Raw genomic sequence first — 17,893 nt, forward strand, 5'->3', positions numbered from 1 at the left:
ATCTGTTTTTCCACCCCATCTCTTTGAGAGACTTGGGGGCTTTCCTTGGATTGGGGTGCACCCTAATGCAGGGTATTCTCCCGTCCTAATGCAGGACGTATCCCCAGATCCCATCTGCGAAAACCTCTTTTCCAAGTAAGATCACACTAAGGATGAGTGGGTGGGCTCCCGGCTGCCAGCCCATCTTGAGCTGGTCTCTGCGCACATACGGCTCGCACCCCCTAGCAGGGCTGGCTGTGGAGGTCTGGAGGAGGTAGTGGCCTTGGAGGCTGGGCCTTGGCACACAAGGAAGGCAGGTAAGAGGAAGCCAGCAAAGAAGGAAGCGAGGGATGGGCCGGTGAGGGAGGAGGGGCCCCAAAGCGGGAGGATTCAGCCCCCTTGAGCTCTGGAGGGTCTGCCTGCCTCAGCCTCCCGAGTGCTGTGGAGCCATGCACCGCGGAGCCCAGCTCTCAGCTACGTTCAAGCATACCGTTCACTGGCATTAGGGACATTCATGCTGTCCTCCAGCCGTTCCCAAGTCCACCCACAGAACTGGTGAACTGAACATGAGCCAGGCATGGTGGCACACGCCGGTCACCCCAGCACTCCAGCAGCCTGAGGCTGGAGTGTAGCAAGGTTAAGACCAGCGCAAGCAACTTAGCGGAAATTTATTAAGCCAAACCCTGTCTCGGGGCCAGGGATGGAGCTCAGTAGCACAGCACTGTTGGCAAGCACAAGGTCCTGAGCTCAGTCCCTGGAACCACACACAACCCCCGTCCCCACAATCCCGCCTAAAATTAAAAATAGAAGAAGAAAACCCCGGGGCTATAGCTCAGTGCAAAGACACTCCCCTCTCCTTCCCTCCCCCCTTCTCTCTCCCCCATCCCTTCCCCTTCCCTTCCTTTTCCTCCCCTCCCCCTTCTCCCAAAGCACAGCAAACCCCGCACCTCCCTCCCTCCTGCTCACGGGTTTGCCCACCCTACTTGCTTGGATGAGGCCTCTCTCGGCTATGAACGGTCCACATTTTCAGGGTCTCCCATTGAATGGACCACCGCACGAGGGCTGAGCCACGCTCTCCCCCGACTAGACAAGACTGCAGTCCACAGATTTCCACCTCCCAAAACACGCGAGGCCCCCCTCTAAGGGCATCCCACATCTTCCCCTATTAAACCCTTCTCCCCTTTCTCTCACTGGCACAGCTTGAAAATTCTTTTTTCTGCGATGGAAGCCAGCAAACTTACAAACTTATTTAATTTATTTATATTTGTGTTTTACAGAAAACGGAGGCCAGATGGAGCCTTCTCTCCTGATGGGAAGGGCGAGGAAGAAGGAGGAGGAGGAGGAGAGGAGAGAGGTCCCAAGGATGCAGTAAGTTTATTTATCCACTCGGAAGATTGAATGTCACCCGAAAGCCCTCCCTGGTAACTTAGCCGTGAGGCTTGCTTTGGGCCCCAGTGTTCTTGAGACTAGAATGACTTATGCATAATACAAACTTTTTTTTGGTACCAGGATCAAACTCATGAGCTTGCACTTTCCAGGCAGGCACTGTGCCGCTGAGCTATATCCTTGGCTCCTACAAACTTATTGTACAGGGGTGGGTTATTCCATATTTCAGTCATCCTCAGGGACTACAGACCCAACCCAGCGACAGCACCACACACCCAAGCAAGCAATGACAAATGAAGAAGAGGAGCTGGACATGAGCTTCCTGAGCGGATTTTCTGTCCTTCCCGGAACCCCTGGGTTGCTCTAAGCCTGCCCACGTTTGGTGCTGTAGGGACCCCACAGGAGTGGAGTCACCTAATGTTTGTCCTCCCATCTGTCTTACTAGAAACCCGGCTTCTCTGAGCTAGAATTCACTTGCCATTCAGTTCACCCATGTAAGGTACACAATTCAAAAGCTGCTTGTAGGCCTGACACTGGTCACCTCCATCTCATTCCAAAACACTTGCCTCGCTCTCCAAAGAGAGCTGAGCTCAGTAATCAGTCACTTTCCATCCCCGCGTCCCTGGCAACCGCTCCCCCTGACAACCACTGATTAGGTTTCTGTTGCTATGGATGCACCTATTATGGATATTGTATATAAATGGAATTAAACAATATAGGCCGTGTTTGCTTCTTCCACTCAGCAGCGTGTTCTCAAGCCTCCTGGAGCTGGAGTGTTCGTCGGTGCTCCTCGCATTCGTGATGTCCCCCATCCTGTTCATCACCCTGGCTGTCGCCGCTCCTGACCCTACTTTTGGACAATATGGACAAGGCTGTCATGAATATGTGTGGATCAGTTCTTTGCATGGCGTGTAAATTCTTTTGGCTCTAGGCCTAGGAGTGGAATTGCTGGGTCAAGTGGTAGCTCTGTTTTTTTTTTTTTTTTTTTTTTTTTTTGAGACAGGGTCTTGATATGTAGCCCAGGCTGGTCTTCAACTCACAGTGATCCTCCTGCCTCAGCCTCCTGACTGCTGGGATTATAGCTGGCTGCTGGCTGTCTCTGATCTGAGCCCTCCCTCAGTGCGCACTGTACCTCAGTGGGGTTTGTCTCTGTCTACCTTTGAGGCTCAACTCCATATTCCTTGGTGGCCGTCAGCTGGTGGGAAGTTGCAAAGTGGCAGCTTCCTCTCTCTGTCACCCCAGCCCCCTGGTCGACGGGCATGCTCCACAGATGAGCAGTTTGGCTTCACCCTCGGAACTTCCCTGGGAGCTCTTCCCCTTTGGGGGCACAGGACAGGCTTAGTTCTTGGTAGTTTCGGGTGCTGGGACAGTTACCTGAAATGTTTCAACAAGTCATGCAGTTGTTGCGTTTTGGTCCCAAATCTGGCCTGCAGGGTGGGGCGCATTTCAAGGGCGCCAATCAGCAATTGGCTGTGAATTTGCGGACTTGTGCAGTCGCCACAGTTCCATTTCAGGGTACAGGTCTCGCCTGAAAGTGTCCAGGAGGTGCTTTTCCAACTGAGATTGTCCCAAGGCCGAGAATGGTCCCGCAGCCCATGGGGGAGGCCCTGGCCTCCGTCCAGCCCTCTTGCCCTGGGCGCGGTTTCCCGGGTGCACAATGCCTGGGGCTCCCCAGCCCCTGACCCTCACGTGCTGGTCTCAGGCCTAGGACAGAAGCCTTGAAGAGTGACGTCCCGACCCCCAGAGCCAAGGATCAGCTCTGCCTGCTTCCCAGAGCAGCAGCACAGGAGTGGGGGGCAGAGAAGCCTGAGAGGGAAGCCCGCTTGAGGCACGCACCTTTGGGCTGCTGCTGAGCTGCGGCTGCCGGGCCCCAGGGCCGGGTCAGCCCTCTAGGGGCCTGGCGCAGCTGGGTCAGGGCTCCTGCTACTGTGAACTTTTTAGTCCACTGAAAGGCATTTCTAGGTTGCTGGAAGAGAGAGGTAGGGAGGTGCAAGACCCAGACATGGAATTATTTAGTACTCTCATAACTCCGGCTGCCGAGAGTGGTTGGTAATTTGGAGAAAGGTCCCGCATGGAGCAGGCGCCTGCTGGCCCTCCCCAGGGAGCTGAGATGCAGAACTGGAGGACAGGGCTCTCTTGAGCTTCTCCAGAGCAAGTTCACCAGACAAGACCGCTGCCTCCTAGATTCGTTTTCAAACCTGTGACCTCCTAGTGGGAAGAAAAAATTCCCCATCTGGTATCATTTGGAAAAAAAAATTATATATGTTCTGCCAAAAAATACACTTGCACTTCAGCAGTTCGCCATACTAATGAATGAGGATGACGACGGCCACCACACTGAGCACCTTGGGTAACTGCAGAGGCCACAGGGAACTTGGATCGAGTAAATGCTTACGGACAGGGTTGGGGAGATAGCACAGCAGCATAAGCGCTGGCCTGGCTAGTGCAAGGGCCCGAGTTTGATCCCTGGTACTCCAATAAATAAATAAGTAAATAAATAAATAGATGCTCAGCAACAAGAAGCTGTAGAGTCCTGCTTCTATGCATCCAGAACAAAAGATGGAGCTGTAATTTGAACCAAGAGCACAGCACCCCAAAACATCCTTCTCCATGCAGGGCATCTTCCCCAGAACCCACTGCCTGATGAACAGAGTTTGTGCGTGGGGGTTTGTGGCTGGGCTGTGGGACCCTGCCGGGGGGCGTGGGGCTCTGTGGGCCAGCGTGGCTCCTCCGAGTGCCCACCGTGTAAATCAGCGCCTCCAGGCTGCAGCCCAGCCCATGGTGACTGCACTGGGCCCCGGTGACCCACTGGGTGGGTGACTGGCAGGGTGAGAGGGCACTAGTGATAACCTTTAAGCCGGATGCAACACCTGGGATGGAAGGTGACCTTACAGGATCCTCAGTTTGCTGCCCATAGGTAATAACAGAGCTGCGACCGCCTGGAGGAGCCAGTGGGGGGTGGATGCCTCATTCACCAGCTGGCGGCCCTCCCGCTGCTCCTTGTCTGGTCCTGGCTCCCCCTCCCCCTCTGCAGCCTCTTTCTAGCCTTCCCAGCTGCCTCCCTGTTGCAAACTGAACTCAGATGTGACAACTAGAGAGAAGGCAGCTATTTTGTGATCGATACAACCAAGAAAATTGTAGATTCCAGTGCTTGTTCCACAGAGCTCTTGAACTAGGGGTGTCAGTGGCTACCTACGTATTTCTAATGAGAGAAAACAAATTCTTTTTATTCTTAGGCCGCATTTGAGTATTTATCTGCCATTTTCAGCCAAGAATATCCAAACAGATTCAGTCCCTAACTTTCTGGGCCTTTCCCCTGACGGGTTTATTCCTGTACCTACTGTACACTTAGTGCTAACCGTTGGGGGGGGGTGACATCTTTCCACACCAGCGCCACATCTGGTGCTCTGAAGTGCAGCCTGGGCCAGGGACAGCATTTGAAACCCAGCTACAGCCAGCTTCCGCCTCCCTAAACCTGCACCCGGGGCAGGACTCCAGATTCCAGGCTCCTCCTGTGAACGCCTGTCCTTTTCGGTCTCTCGACTTTGGATTCATTCATGTATCTGCACTGGACTTGGACTAGGCAGGAAAGACAGCGCCTGTTCCAAGCTGAGGCTTTCAGAGGCTCTGACACTTCCACTGACACTTCCACTCCTCTTCCTGTGCTTGTGTCAGTCCTGGGAGAAGGACACGCTCGGGCTGCCCTGTGGGCCCAGGGAGGGCTGACACATGCCAGCCACTGTGGCCAGACCTGGCTGTGGCCTGTGAATGCCCGAACTGCACAGGCGCCTGCAGATGACAGCAGAGATCCTGCTGCTTGTTACCTAGCACAAGGCAGCCCTAGCTGACTGCTGCAGTAACTGAGAGGTGCAACAGGGACAGAAGAGGGTGTGGGATGGAGTCCTGAGGAGCCTCGCATTGCAGACATTTTCAGAGGTGTAGGAAACAGCCAAAGCCATCAAGAGCTGGGTATTTCTGAGCCCTCCATGTGAGCGGTTGAGCAGTGGGGGAAGGAGAAGCCCTCAAGAGGCAGATCCAGGAGTGCGAGGGAGGCGTGGAGCAGAGAGGAGGAGGCGAGCACACTGAACATGCTGCAGCCCGGTGGAGCTCTCCTCCTATAGACCTGTCCCCGGCTCAGGCTCTCAGCCTGGTTCCTGCTCCAGCCAGAGCACCGGGAGCTGCCAGGCTCAGGAGCAGGATACTTGAGGTCCAAGGCTGGAGATGGACCCACGCCTGGGTTTGCATCTCATTATGGGAAGACGGGGGGGGGGGGTTGCTGCTGCAGGGGGAGACACAGGGTTTGCGTGGAGCTGCCTGGCTGGGGCGCCTGCCCTCTGTACCCTGCAGAGACAGAGCCCAGCTCTCTCCCTCCCCATCTGGGCATCCCTGTGGGCACAAGCACGGACCCAGGTCTCTCTTGCTCCGTGGTGCCCTTGGGCATCCTCCCTACACATCTCGTGGTGTTCAGGGAAGCTGCCACTGCAGGGTGACACAATGTCTCATCTTCTTTGTTACTTCCTCATGATGGGGGCTGTTCCCTGCTCTGTACTACACTGAGGGGCTCAAAGGAGCCGTGATTTGAGTTTGATTGGCCCACACATCCAGTCAGGGAGGGATTGTAATGTAGCCGACTGCCTGGTCCTGTCACTCCAGGGGTGGCATTCATACAGCAGGTCTGCTGCACCTCTCACTGAGAGCCACCTCTCCCACCACCCTCCCTCAGGCTGCTGCACATCTTTGATCTTATACGCCTGTGTGCATGCGTGTGCATGCAGGACATTGGATATATGTCTCTGTGTGTGTGTGCCCTGTGAGTGTGGTTGGCTCTGGGTGCCTGTGTGCAGGTGGACATGTATCTCCTCCTAGTGTCCATGTGTCCGTGTGTCCCTGTGCCTATTTCACATAGGCAGGAAGCGCCGCTCCAGGAGTTAGCTCTGGAAGGGAGGACATGGGTGCCCAGGGTCCCCCTAGTGGGGAATGTTCTGGTCATAGTACAGGAGGACACTTAGAGTGGGTGGCTGCATTCAGCCAGGTGATGTGAGGGAGTTCTCCATTCACACCTCCCTGCTAGGGCTCAGGTACCTGTTCTGGGTAAAGAGGAAGCCCTGAGCCCTTGGGGTGCTCCGCAGGCTCTTCTCCAAGATGCTGCGGCTGTGGGAACCTGGAGCTCTGGGGCGTGGCTTTCCCTCAAGCTTGTTCTCTCTGGCTGGTGTGGGGGTACTTGTAAAGCTGGGACCCTCCTGCCATCATGGGGGCTCCCCACTGCCTCAGGCCAGTCAGCCTCTTGGTCTTAGGAGGCCTCACGGGGTGCCAGGGCAGGGGAGGGTGAGCTGAGTCCTGCGGGCTCAAGGGACCTCGTCAGATAGTTTAGGCAGCTGTTGTCCCCCAGGTTGTGCCAACAGCTAGCAAGGAACACATCTGTCTATTACAGGGCTTAACGATTTCTCTCAAGAGCGAAGAAGGACAAACACTGTGTTCCCTCTAACTAGCAGCAACTGTGGCTTTGTTGTTGGTTCCACACAGGATGTTGCCTCGTAGCCCAGGCTGCCTCAGCCTCCTGTGTACTGGGACGATAGCTTTGGTGGTGGCTGTTGAACAAACAGAAAGAAATCCCTAGAAAGGAATTGAGGCACTGCGGCCACAGCTCTCGGGCTGTCGGGGTGGATGCCCCGTCCCCTCGCCTGCCCGCAGCTCATCGCGCTTGTCTTGAACCTTCTCTGCGCGCCTGCTTATCTAAGGACCTCTGCTTGGCTCTACTCCCTGTGCCCTGGGACTGTATTTTTCCAGTCAGTGAATGAATGAATGAATGAATGAATGAATGAGTGACAGGAAGTTCTCTTTCCCTCAGAACACTGTCGGATGTAACTAGCAGAAAATCAGTTTAAAGTGGCTTAATTCCAAACAGGACATTGCTGTTTCCTGAAACTAAAAAGCTCCATTTGGGGGCTCCAGGGAGTCAAATGATACCGTCAAGAGGTTCTTTCCCCCGTCACATCCCCACCGACCTTTGCATTTTCTTATATGTTCGTATCACATACCTGTATCATGTATGTGTAAGGGAACAGCGGAGCAGGAAACTCCAGCGGGTGCAGCCATCGCAGCTCAAGGGCCCAGAAGTTCTGTCTCCGCCCATCAACTCTCAGGAAAGTCTCTGATTGGTCTGTTTGGGTCACATGTCAATTTAAAACCCAATCCCTGTGCCTCAGTAGAATGGAGTATTCTGATTGGCTAGCCTGGCTCATGGCTCGGTCCTATCTGTGTGCTAGAGGTGCCATGATTGACATGTGACTCACTGCAGGGCCCAGGAGAGGGAGGTTTTCTGCCGGAAAAAATGTTAAGCAGGAAGAATATATGTTTCTATTCATTATTTTCTTCTGTAATTAACCTAAATCTCTTTATTAGACTGATCTAATTTAGAAACCAAATTTGACCTATAACTTTTACTTAACTGTGAGAACTCTCACAGTTCTTGTGCTATAAGGAACTTAAAGCAAAACATAATAAAACAAAACAAAACAAAAAAAAGGTGGAATTTGACGGTACTTTCCTAGCTACATTTTTGCTTTTAGTGATCTATGCATTAAATGAGTTTATAGTATTAACCCAAAATGTGGCCTCCAAATGGCTCTTCTCCACCATTAGAGTTTGGACATTCGGCTTTGGGGACACATTACCCCAAGTATCCCTGGGAACAGGAAATGGACAAGATCCATCCCCTGTAACCTCAGGAATGAGATCCGTATGACTGGTCATTAAAAGCTTTACTTGAAAGATATTTTTTTTCCATTAACACAACCAAAGCTGTGCTGAAGGCCAGGCTATTATTTCTGGGAAGTGAGGGACTTGGGTTAGGTATAGGGGGAACAGTGTGAGCTTTCACACTTAAAGGAGTAAATTTTGGGGAGTCTGAGGGGCCTTATGGCTGGAGGTCACCTCCGGTTTCTGTGGCGGGGTCTGGGCCAGCACTTCAGCCTGCACAGTGCCCCAGGCTCACCCTGATCCCTGACATCTGTTGTTTTCTGGGATCCTGGAAACCTCTCTCTGTTTGTCTGGTGAAGTCTTAAACGTTGGGCCTTAGGATGGAATATGGCTTCTCGGTGTCCTGCCTCTGCTGATCTCTTTTGTGACTTTTATGTCCTGTGTCCTGACTCTGCCTCCTGGCTGGCAATGACCATCCATGAATTCACAGACAACAAATATAGCCTGAGCTAGGAAGACCGCTGTTGGATGGGAAGCGATTTTCTCCATCTTCCTCATAAGATCTGGAAATGAAGAGCAGTGTAAATAGAAAGGATCAGATGTTCTACTTGACATGTTTACTTACCTGGCCACTTGCATATATTTAAAATTGCACGTGACCTGACCCTGGCGATCCAGCTGAAGGTACAGCGGTTCCCTCTTGCACCTTTCATCAATCAGGTTCATGTCATCTCTTCACTGGGCCTTGCCCGGCACCCATCATCACCGCCCCCTTGAGGGTCTGTGTAATATTTTCCATGGCCTGCCACCTCTGGCCCCACCAGGGGTGTAGGAATACAGCACTCCCCAGATTCCCCCATGAGGCTGTCACTGTGTATTTTATGGTCTAATATTTGCCCAATATTTGGACAGTTCTCCCATTTGTCCTGTAGGTATAAGTCAGTGATCTTCACAGTGCAATCTCTTGCTTTATTGCATTTTAAAGAGATTTTAATAGGCTCATTAGATCGGCTTCCATTGCTGCGGAACAAATGAGCACAAAATTAGTGGCTTAAAACAACACCCATTTTTTAGTTCAGAGCTCTGAGGTCAGAGTCTGGGCATGGTTTGTCTGACTCCTCAGGTCCCTGAGGTGGAACTGCAGGGCCCAAAGGCTGTGGTCTTCTCTGCAGGCTCTACTAGGGGACAGTTTGCTTCCAAGCTGCTTGAGTCAATGACAACAGTCACCTTGTGGCTGCAGAGTTCAGTCAGCTTGCTTCTCTTAGAAGAGCAGGACTCACTTCTAAACCTCTTCAAAGGCTCCTAGATTCCATTGGCTCCGGATGGATAATCTGCCTTTTGTTAAACTCCAAGTCAACTGATTAGGGACCTTAATTACATCTGCAAAGTTCCTTCACTGTGTATCAAGCACAATCAGAATGGTGTCCCTCAGCTCTGCCGACTCCTGCCAGTGGGAAGCCAGTCCCAAGTCCTACCTACTGTCATGCCAGGACAGGGCCATACAACCATCTGCTCCATGCGCTTCTAGATCCGCTTAGAGTCTGCACAGGAGTGAGGTCCCATGTAGGCCTCCCTGCATAGCAGCTTTCTCTGTGTCCGGGTCCATGGCGTCTTCTGGTGCTCTGGGCCTCCTGTCAAGTGGGTCGAACAGTACCGCGGTGCTGACTGTGCCACTCTAAGCCCAGAGGGGCCTCCGGGTACCAAATTCCTCTCCTGGAGGCCAAGGCACCAGGCGCCAGCTACTGTCCTGCGTGGTATGCTCCCTCTGCTCTGCAGTGAATGGCGTGGGTCCTCTGCAGCACCCATGGGTCCTCGCTGTGTTTGTCTGCTGTTCTCCCATCTGTCTGCATCTTGTTCTGTAGTCCCAGCACCATGGCGCCTCTGGGCCGAGGACCAGCATGGTCACTTTCTGTGGCCCCTCACCGCCTTCCTCTGCATTCATCACTGGGTGTGCAGGGGTTACACTGTGGCACTGTGCCCCTGCCATGTGGGCAGGAAGAGTGGCAGACCCAGGGTCTTCTACCTGGCCCAGCCCCCTACAGTTGCTCTTTCTTGACAGGCCCAGGAGTCATGGGGGGTTATGCTAAGTGACCCCTCCTGCTGTGCCCACCCAGTGACACACTCAGGCCCCGGGCAGATGGTCAGAGCCATTTCCAGAAGAAAAAAAAATGACTCCCTTTAGCAGCAAACAGATAAACTCACTCTGCCACACCTGGACGGGAGCAAGGCACAGATGAGCCCCAGCGAGTTTAATGGCTCATTGTTAAGTGGAGACTACCTTCTTCCTTTTTTCTAGAGATGGGTTTCATTATATTGCCCAGGCTGATCTTCAACTTCTGGGCTCAAGGGATCCTCCTGCCTCAGCCTCCCGAGTAGCTAGAAGCCCACGTGTGTACCACCAGGCTCGGCTTTGCTCACTCCCTGCAGATCACAGATACCATCAGGGCTCTTGTAGTGCCCAGCAGCTGCCCTGCCCCAGAGCACCCTGAGCTTTGGTGACCTCTGCAGCCTGTCTCAGCTGCCACCTGCTAATCTGCCTACCTGGCCTCTGGGATGCTGGGGCGTTTCACTCAGTTCTGTGACAGCACTGGCCACTCTGGTCCCAGCCAGATGGGCCTGTTGACTCTTTTCTTTGGCAATCAGCTCTGCACAAGTGGTTTAGAGATAATTTATGTGCTTCCCTAAGTGACAAGAGCTGGCCCATACAATTAGCAGGCAATGATAAATAAACACAAATAAGAAATCTGTGTGGCCAGTTATGCATGTGGAAGCTGCGATTCCATCTGCAGGGATCATCAGCTTCCAAGTGTGTGTGGGCAGCCCTGTGGGGCTGGCTCCTGTCATAGAAGGCACGTGCAGTGACAGCCGGCTACGTGACAGTGTCACACGTCTCCTGTCGGGGCAGTAGGAGCTGGAGGTGTTGAGGGCCAAGGAAGAGAGGAGGACTGGGCCATGGGGATCCTGTCACTCCCAGAGGTCACCTCCTGCTCTGAGCCGCGGAGCCCAAGCACTTAGGAAGCAGCCAGGCTTTCTCCCCGCACCACTGCATTTAATCCTTCCAACCAACGTTTCCGAGCACAGGCTCTGTCCCGTTCTGCAGCTGGGCAACTGGGACTCAGAGATGCCAAAGGTCAGAGCCAGAGCACCAGGAGTGCAGGGATGTGGCGCTAACTCCTGACCAGTGCCCACAACTGGTGATGCCACAGGGCAGAATGACCCTGTCAGAGGAGTGTCCATCAGGGCCTGTTGGTGTGTTCCCTGGAGTCACATGAGCCACATTCCTACCCTACAGGAGGAAACTGAGCCTCCCCAGGCCAGGGAGAATGAAAGTGAGGCTGGGTATCTGCAGCTGGACTCTCAGCTGTCCCATACCTGTCTCCAAGAGCAGCTGGCCTGTCACAGGGTGGCAGGAGGCCTCAGATCCCAGTCTCCCTACTTGGGAAAGGATCATACACGATTAAATCACAGACTGTGAATGTGGTGTGTGTCTCTGGGAGTCCCAGTGCTGCTGCAAGTATCTTTAGAAGGGAGGAGGCAGAGAGATTTGAGACACTGAAGAGGTGGGGTGACCCTCAGCAGATCCTGGAGGCCTCAGAACCGGAACCGGAAGAGGCCAGAGGGATCTTGGCCCACGTGGTGCTGGTTTCAGATTTGCATCTCTCAAGCTGTGCCACTTTCAGCCACCCACTCTGTCATTCTTTGTCACAGCAGCCATAGAGGACTCATGCAGGGTCTCAAGCAGGACGAGGACTGTCCCTGCCTTGACAACTGGCTTGGCTTATCCCAGGGCCTTGGATGCCTTAAAGAGTGGTGGTCACCACCACAGGCGCTGGTGCTGTCACATACTCAGGTCTGCGTGGGGAGCAAGGCTGTTTGGTGGGCAGCCAGGGCCAGGGCACAGCAGAGCTGTGCTCTTCTGGAGGGTCCTGGGGAATCTCTTTCCTTGCCCGTTCCATTCTGTCATCCTACGATGGCCAAAAAACAGAGGTGAGATCTAGCCAGGTTAGGTGGTCCAGAGCCTGGGAGCTGCTACATGCCCGGAGGGGGCATAGGAAGCAGACGGGGGCCCCATGACCAGGACTAAGTCATGTGAGGCCAGAGATGCCCGTGAAAACAAACAAAACAAAACACACAAAAACAAAACTACAACCCCAAATAGTGAAATAAAAAGCAAAACAAAACAAACAAACAAAATCCACCCAAAGCTCAAACTGTACCAGCAATGAAGATAAATGAAACATTGATGCAATTAAAAAAAATCAAAAGTAGTGTAAAAAATTCAACAATAAATATTACACCTTTAAATACAAACAGATGTATCTCAGTGCTCCGCGGCAAAGGACAAAGCGGCAACGTACTGATCCTTCGCCTTCTAAATTTCCATATTTTGTCCATCAGCTGTGTTGGCACTGGTTTCGGATTTGTGTTTATCGGAATATTTTTTCTCACGTCCTTAAGTCTCCCCATCTCATTTCACCCCACTGCTGGGCAGTCCCCGTCTGGCGCTGACCCACCCAGCCCCGCAACCCCTCGCGTCGCTGTCCTCAGGTGCCTGCAGAACCGCGAGTTCCCGGAAGGGGGCGCCATGGGACTGCGCGCGGGAAGAGCTCAGCGGGGCTGCGGAGACCTGGCTCCCAAGAGAGCGGCAGAGATCTTGGGCCTGGGAGCAGCGAGTATTTCTGGGATTTAAGTAAGAAAAAGCAAACGACCCTGAACGTGAACTCCGCGCAGTTCCCGGACGCCCTTTCCCGCGGATCACAGCTACGCCCGCGTGGATGCGGCTCCTGCTCGCGTCGGGTCGCGCAGTGTCCCGCGGACGGAGGACATCGGGCTGGGTCCTGTCCAGGTGGCTGCAGGCCCCGAGCGGTGCCAACCGGCTGCTCACACTGTCCTGGCCCAAACCCGAACCCACACCAGAACCCATAACCCAACTCTAGCCTCACCCCTGCCCCACCCCCAGCCTTAACCCTCGCCTTATCCAGCTCCTCAGACACTCCTAGCCCCATCCCTAACCCTAAACCCAATCCGAACCGGGCCCGAATCCCAACCCAACCCCAACCCCGATCCAGAAGTGCGTGTCCCCAGAGCAGCTCCACAGGTATCAGGGGCACAGCCATCCCCATCCTAGAGGTTCGCACCCCAAGGGAGCCGCTCTGGGGAGGAGTGGAGGTGTATTTTCCTCTTTGTGCATTTTTATCCTTTACTCATTTTCTACAGCAGGCAAGAGTGCATTAGGTTTCATAATTTGAAGAGAAAAATCATAAAATGTAAGACTTTCAGGGGGGAAAAAAAGCACATTTACACAATAATTCACTGAGAAAATGTAGCTAGAGTGAGCTGGTGGCAGGAGGCTGGCCCGAGCTGGTCTCTGGGATGACAAAGAACACAGACAAGTGACTAAGGCTGGGACCAGCCTGTGGCCAAGTGGGTTCCCCCCCTTCCCCGCAAGGGTGGGGCCCAGGCCTCCTGTGGTCCAGTCTTATTCCTGGGAACACAGTAATTCCCTGCTAGACTTGAGGGCTGTGACTGTCAGATCTCAGGAACTCTGCCAGCAAGAACCCTTTCAATCTCCACTGTGACCCCTCCAGGGAGGTTTTACTATTTTTAAAATTGTTCCCATTTCCCAGGAAAATTGAGACCCGGAGGGGTGAAGCAAGTAGCCCGAAGTCCCACGGCGTCCGAGGAGCAGATGTTTCCACTCGTGAAGATTGCCTTCAGCCGAACCCGAACCCGCGAGGCCCACAGATGGTATGGTGTCTGTGAGAAAGTGAGTTCTGTTGTCCCTGGCCACTGCACTCCTTCACCTGAGGTCGCTGATGGGGAAACTGAGGCTCCGGGATGTTAAGCCTCAGCCACCTGCCCAAAGCAATCTGTCCTCCTCCACTGTCGGGCCTGGGCTGTGTGCCTGCCACTGGTCTCCAAAGCTGGGGCTCAGGACTTCACCTTCGAAAGGCTCTCATTGGTGCGGGAGCCAGCGGGCTGGGCCGGCAAGCCCCTGGGGAATCTGGGCCCAGCTCCTGCCCCTGCTGTGCCCGGGTACCACATGTTTCCTTGTGCCCTGCCCCTGCCCCAATTCCTGCTCCTCCTACTGTGACCGCACTGTCCACCTCTTACCCTGCCAGTCCCTATCTCCTCAGATTCTAAGTTTAACAGCAGTAGCCTTCCATGTCCTTCCTGAGGCCGTCCCCAGAGTGAGGCCCTTTTCATCTCGCCCAGTGAACTGAGCTTCGGGGTGTGGGGGCAGCTTGTGACTTTCCCGTCAGTGGGAGGCTGTCACCCTGCTCAGGTGGGTGCTTGCTGAATGAATGCAGTGGACAGGTGACCAGACCCAGGCTTGTTGCCCTGCCCAGGCCCGTGATGGCACCTGCCTGGTGGGGAATGTGGAGTTCTTTCTGTGTTCGTACTTGGAGCCCCAAGTCTGGCCAGTCTTGTCCCCATCCTCTGTCCCATCCCATATCCAGGGGGTTAGGAGTGCCCCAGGGTCCCCTGACACCCTGCTCCAGTGCAGCCCATGCACGTTGCACCAAGAGGCTGCCTTGGCAGAGGATGCAGCTCTGACAGCCACCTTGCAGTTGCTGCTGGAAACTCCAAGGCAGGGTGGGGGCGACTGTGATAGGAAGGTGACCAGCCTTGCTCTGCTTCTCCAGGGGCTCCTTCCCCAGAGCAGAGGTCACGCGGGGCTGGGGGCTCGGGTGCAGGTGCAGGAGAGATGCTGGTCTCCTTCGCTTGGACCAGCCTGGATGTGTGACTCAGGGGCCTATGTGCTCCCCAGGCGAGGACAGGAGCACGAGGATGTCCCCTTGGGTGAGCTGGGGAGGTGACAGCCTGCGGGTGCTCTGGGCAGAAAAACAGGGGAGAAGATGTGGGCCGAGAGAGACAGATGGCAGGGGGCCATCGGGCGGGCGACAGTGATGGCTGGCTTTTCTGTGGGTGTCTGGCTGGTGACCTTTCGGAGGAATGGATTCAGAAGCAACTGCTATTTATTGAGGCCCAGTTCAGAGACATCGGAGGGGGTCACCTCCTCTGAGTTAAATGTCAGGCCCCACCGTCGCTGGGAGCCAGAGGCACATCCCAGCAGGACGCGGGCGGTTGGGCCTGACAGACTCCTGGGCCCAAGTACCTCCTCATCAAACGCAGTGGGGGCCACCTGGCTTATGGGGACAGTAATTTGGTGTTTGTGCATGCATGCATGTGTATATATGTGGGGTGTGTGTGTGTGTGTGTGTGTGTGTGTGTGTTTGTTTGTTTTCCTTTTCCCCTCCCAAAAGGTAGCAGAGCCTTCCAGCCTGGCAAGTGTAAGGTCTTGAGTTTGATTCCAGAAACAAACAAACAAAAACAAACAAACAAACAAAAAAGAAAAGAAAAGAAAAGAAAAGAAAATCAATTTGCTTAAGGACAGGGGACTGCTGGTCTTACTTTCTGGTGTGTGTGTGGGGTGTTTACCTGGATAGTGTGGCTGAGGCAGAGAGACTGAGCCACCAAGCTGGGGAGGGGTCCCAGGGCTGGGGGTCCACAACCCAGTCCCTGCAGTGGAGCATCCATGGGCACTGATGCCAGGGGCTCCTGCCAGGCTGGGCATTGGGTGGCCAGGCCCCTGCTACTCCAGAGGCCCCTGCCCTGCCTCCCAGCCTCGGCCCTCTGGGTAGTGCAACTCAAGGCCCAGGGGCTAGAACCACAGCGTGCTGAAGCAGACTTAGCAAGCCACCAGGGCCTTAGGCAAGCTTGAGCCGCCCTGTGCCTGGGGCTCAGCCCCTGCAGATTCGGGTGGGAGCCGTGCCCACCAGCAGTCTGTGGGGAGGACCAAACTGAGGCCCACCTGGGGCGACACCTGGTAGACAGCTGGGGCTCACTTTGTTGTTCTTTACTTGGTGAGCAGCCAGTGTAGACTGTGGACCTCTGCCTTCCGGGTGGGCATTGGGCTCTTGCTGGACCACTGAGGCTTTGAGGAGGAGCAGGAACCAGATCCCCTTGGCTGGAAAAGAGCACCCCATCGCCTGGTGCAAGGGGCTGGGCCTGCTGAGGGGCCACAGAAGTGGGGGTGTGAGGGTGGCTGTGAGAGCCAGTCTGTGTTCTGTCTCACACAAGGCTTGCTAGACTAGCCCCGTGGTCTTCAAAATGAATATGGTGCTGGGTGGTCCTCGGAGACCGTGTCTCCTGAAATGAGCTGCTTAGGAGGCAGACCCAGGCTGCCATCAGGGGCCCCGACATTCATAGCAAGGGATCGGGGCCCAGGGACTCCTTCACATTAGACTCAGCTGCTTTCTAGGGACCCTGACCTCTCAGGAGGCACATGGCTTGGGTCTCTAGTGGCAGCTAGCTCTGTCCAGGGCCTAATGCCATGTCCTGAGTGTGAGCCCAGCCAGATCCTGATGGCCAGCTCTGTTGAAGCCAGAGCCCAGCTGTGACTGACATGGGCCACCACAGCCACCACCACCACTACCACCCTTGTCTATCTTGTCACATGAGGACAGCAAGTGATGTCACCGAGACACTGCTGTTTGGGACAGACAGCACTGGACAGTGGTATTAACTGGGCCCATCCTGGGAAGTCGGGGCTGGCATCCATTCTTATGGTGGGATGCTGGTGGGAGGAGCCAGGTCAGGGAGCAGCTCTTTCTGCCTGCTGTGGGGACAGCAGGGAGTTGGCACCACCTTTCCTGAGCCACAGGAGGCTGCAGATGAGGACTGGCACCTGTCACTCTTGAGGCAGCACCTGCACCTGGACGGCCACACAGTGTGGTCTGGCAGGAGCAGCTGAGACTCGAACCCAGGGACCCTGGCCTTGTTCTGTGGAGCTGCTCCTTTCCCACTGGGCAGGGGCCACCTCACCCTGGGGCTGCATGTGGGAACCCAGCTGGAGGCCCCTTTCCTGTTCTCTCTGTATTCACTGTTCTCTCTTTCTGCGTTTCTTCCTTCCTCTTTGGCTCTGTCTCCCTCTTTCCACACCCTCGCCTCCCTCCCCTTTTCTCCTATTCCTCTTCCTTCTTCCCTTGCCTACCTCTTGCTTTTTCCCTGCTTCTTTTTCTTGTTTTCTTCCCACCCTTACCTCTCCCCTCTCTCCTCCCTTCCCTGGTTGCAGACCTGACCTTTCCTGGGCCCGGGGCGCAGCAGGGTAATTAGCTCACAGTCCCTGGCTGCCTGCCATTGCTGAGGAGACCACACCCTCCTGGGAATGGGACCGAGGCCTTGGTGGCCCATGCGAGGGGCGGGGGCGCATGCTGGCTGGCCTGGCCTGGCTGCGCTGCACCCTTCCTAGCTTTCCTCTGGTTCCCACAGCCTCAAGCTCACACCAGTGCTTCGGATTCTAAAACACAGGAGAGATGTTTTCTGTTTGCAGTAATGCTTTTGGTTTCCTGATTGGAAGTCTGAGAACAGCTTTGCTGGCTTGTCCTGGTCCTTACAGCGTTGTCGCTGACTAGGGAAGGCTGTGGCCTCAGGGCCCTGTGCCTGTGAGACAGTGACTGCTGGACCCATGCTCTTCTGTAGGGAGCAAAGTGGCTGCAAGAAGCAGCGTTTGGGATCCTCCTGAACAGCCCCCCGTGCGTAGAAACTTGGGGCCACACACACTTCCGGCCTCTGCCACCTGAAGCCAAAGCCTGAGCCCTCACCAGAGGTCTGGCAGGAAGTGAGGGTCTCGGGCAGATTTATGCATTTATGATTGAAAACTTAAAAGGAAGCTACGCAGGAAGGTGTCCGGTCACCACTCCCGGCTGTGTCTCCTCCACCGGGGTGCGTCTGTGGCCCCCGTGTCTGGGTGAAGGGCAAAAGGTGGCTGCAGGCCTCTCCCTCCCGCCCCGACTTCTGTCAGCACGGATCAGTTTTGTCTGTC

The 17,893-nt window shown here is 54.7% G+C and overlaps 1 protein-coding gene across 1 annotated transcript in view; it reads left to right on the plus strand.

Moving 5' to 3' along the window:
- Positions 1-17,664, plus strand: part of Ankrd60 (ankyrin repeat domain 60) — a 33,283-nt gene extending 15,619 nt beyond the window's left edge. Inside the window, exons 5-8 of the mRNA XM_004647254.2 lie at positions 12,826-12,930; positions 13,047-13,135; positions 13,692-13,831; positions 17,551-17,664. Coding sequence (XP_004647311.2) covers positions 12,826-12,930; positions 13,047-13,135; positions 13,692-13,831; positions 17,551-17,664 — 448 coding nt within the window. The remainder of the gene's footprint in view (positions 1-12,825; positions 12,931-13,046; positions 13,136-13,691; positions 13,832-17,550) is intronic.
- Positions 17,665-17,893: the final 229 nt, after the last annotated feature.

Source organism: Octodon degus, unplaced genomic scaffold (assembly GCF_000260255.1).
Source record: "Octodon degus isolate 3935 unplaced genomic scaffold, OctDeg1.0 scaffold00296, whole genome shotgun sequence".
Taxonomy (NCBI): Eukaryota; Metazoa; Chordata; class Mammalia; order Rodentia; family Octodontidae; genus Octodon; species Octodon degus.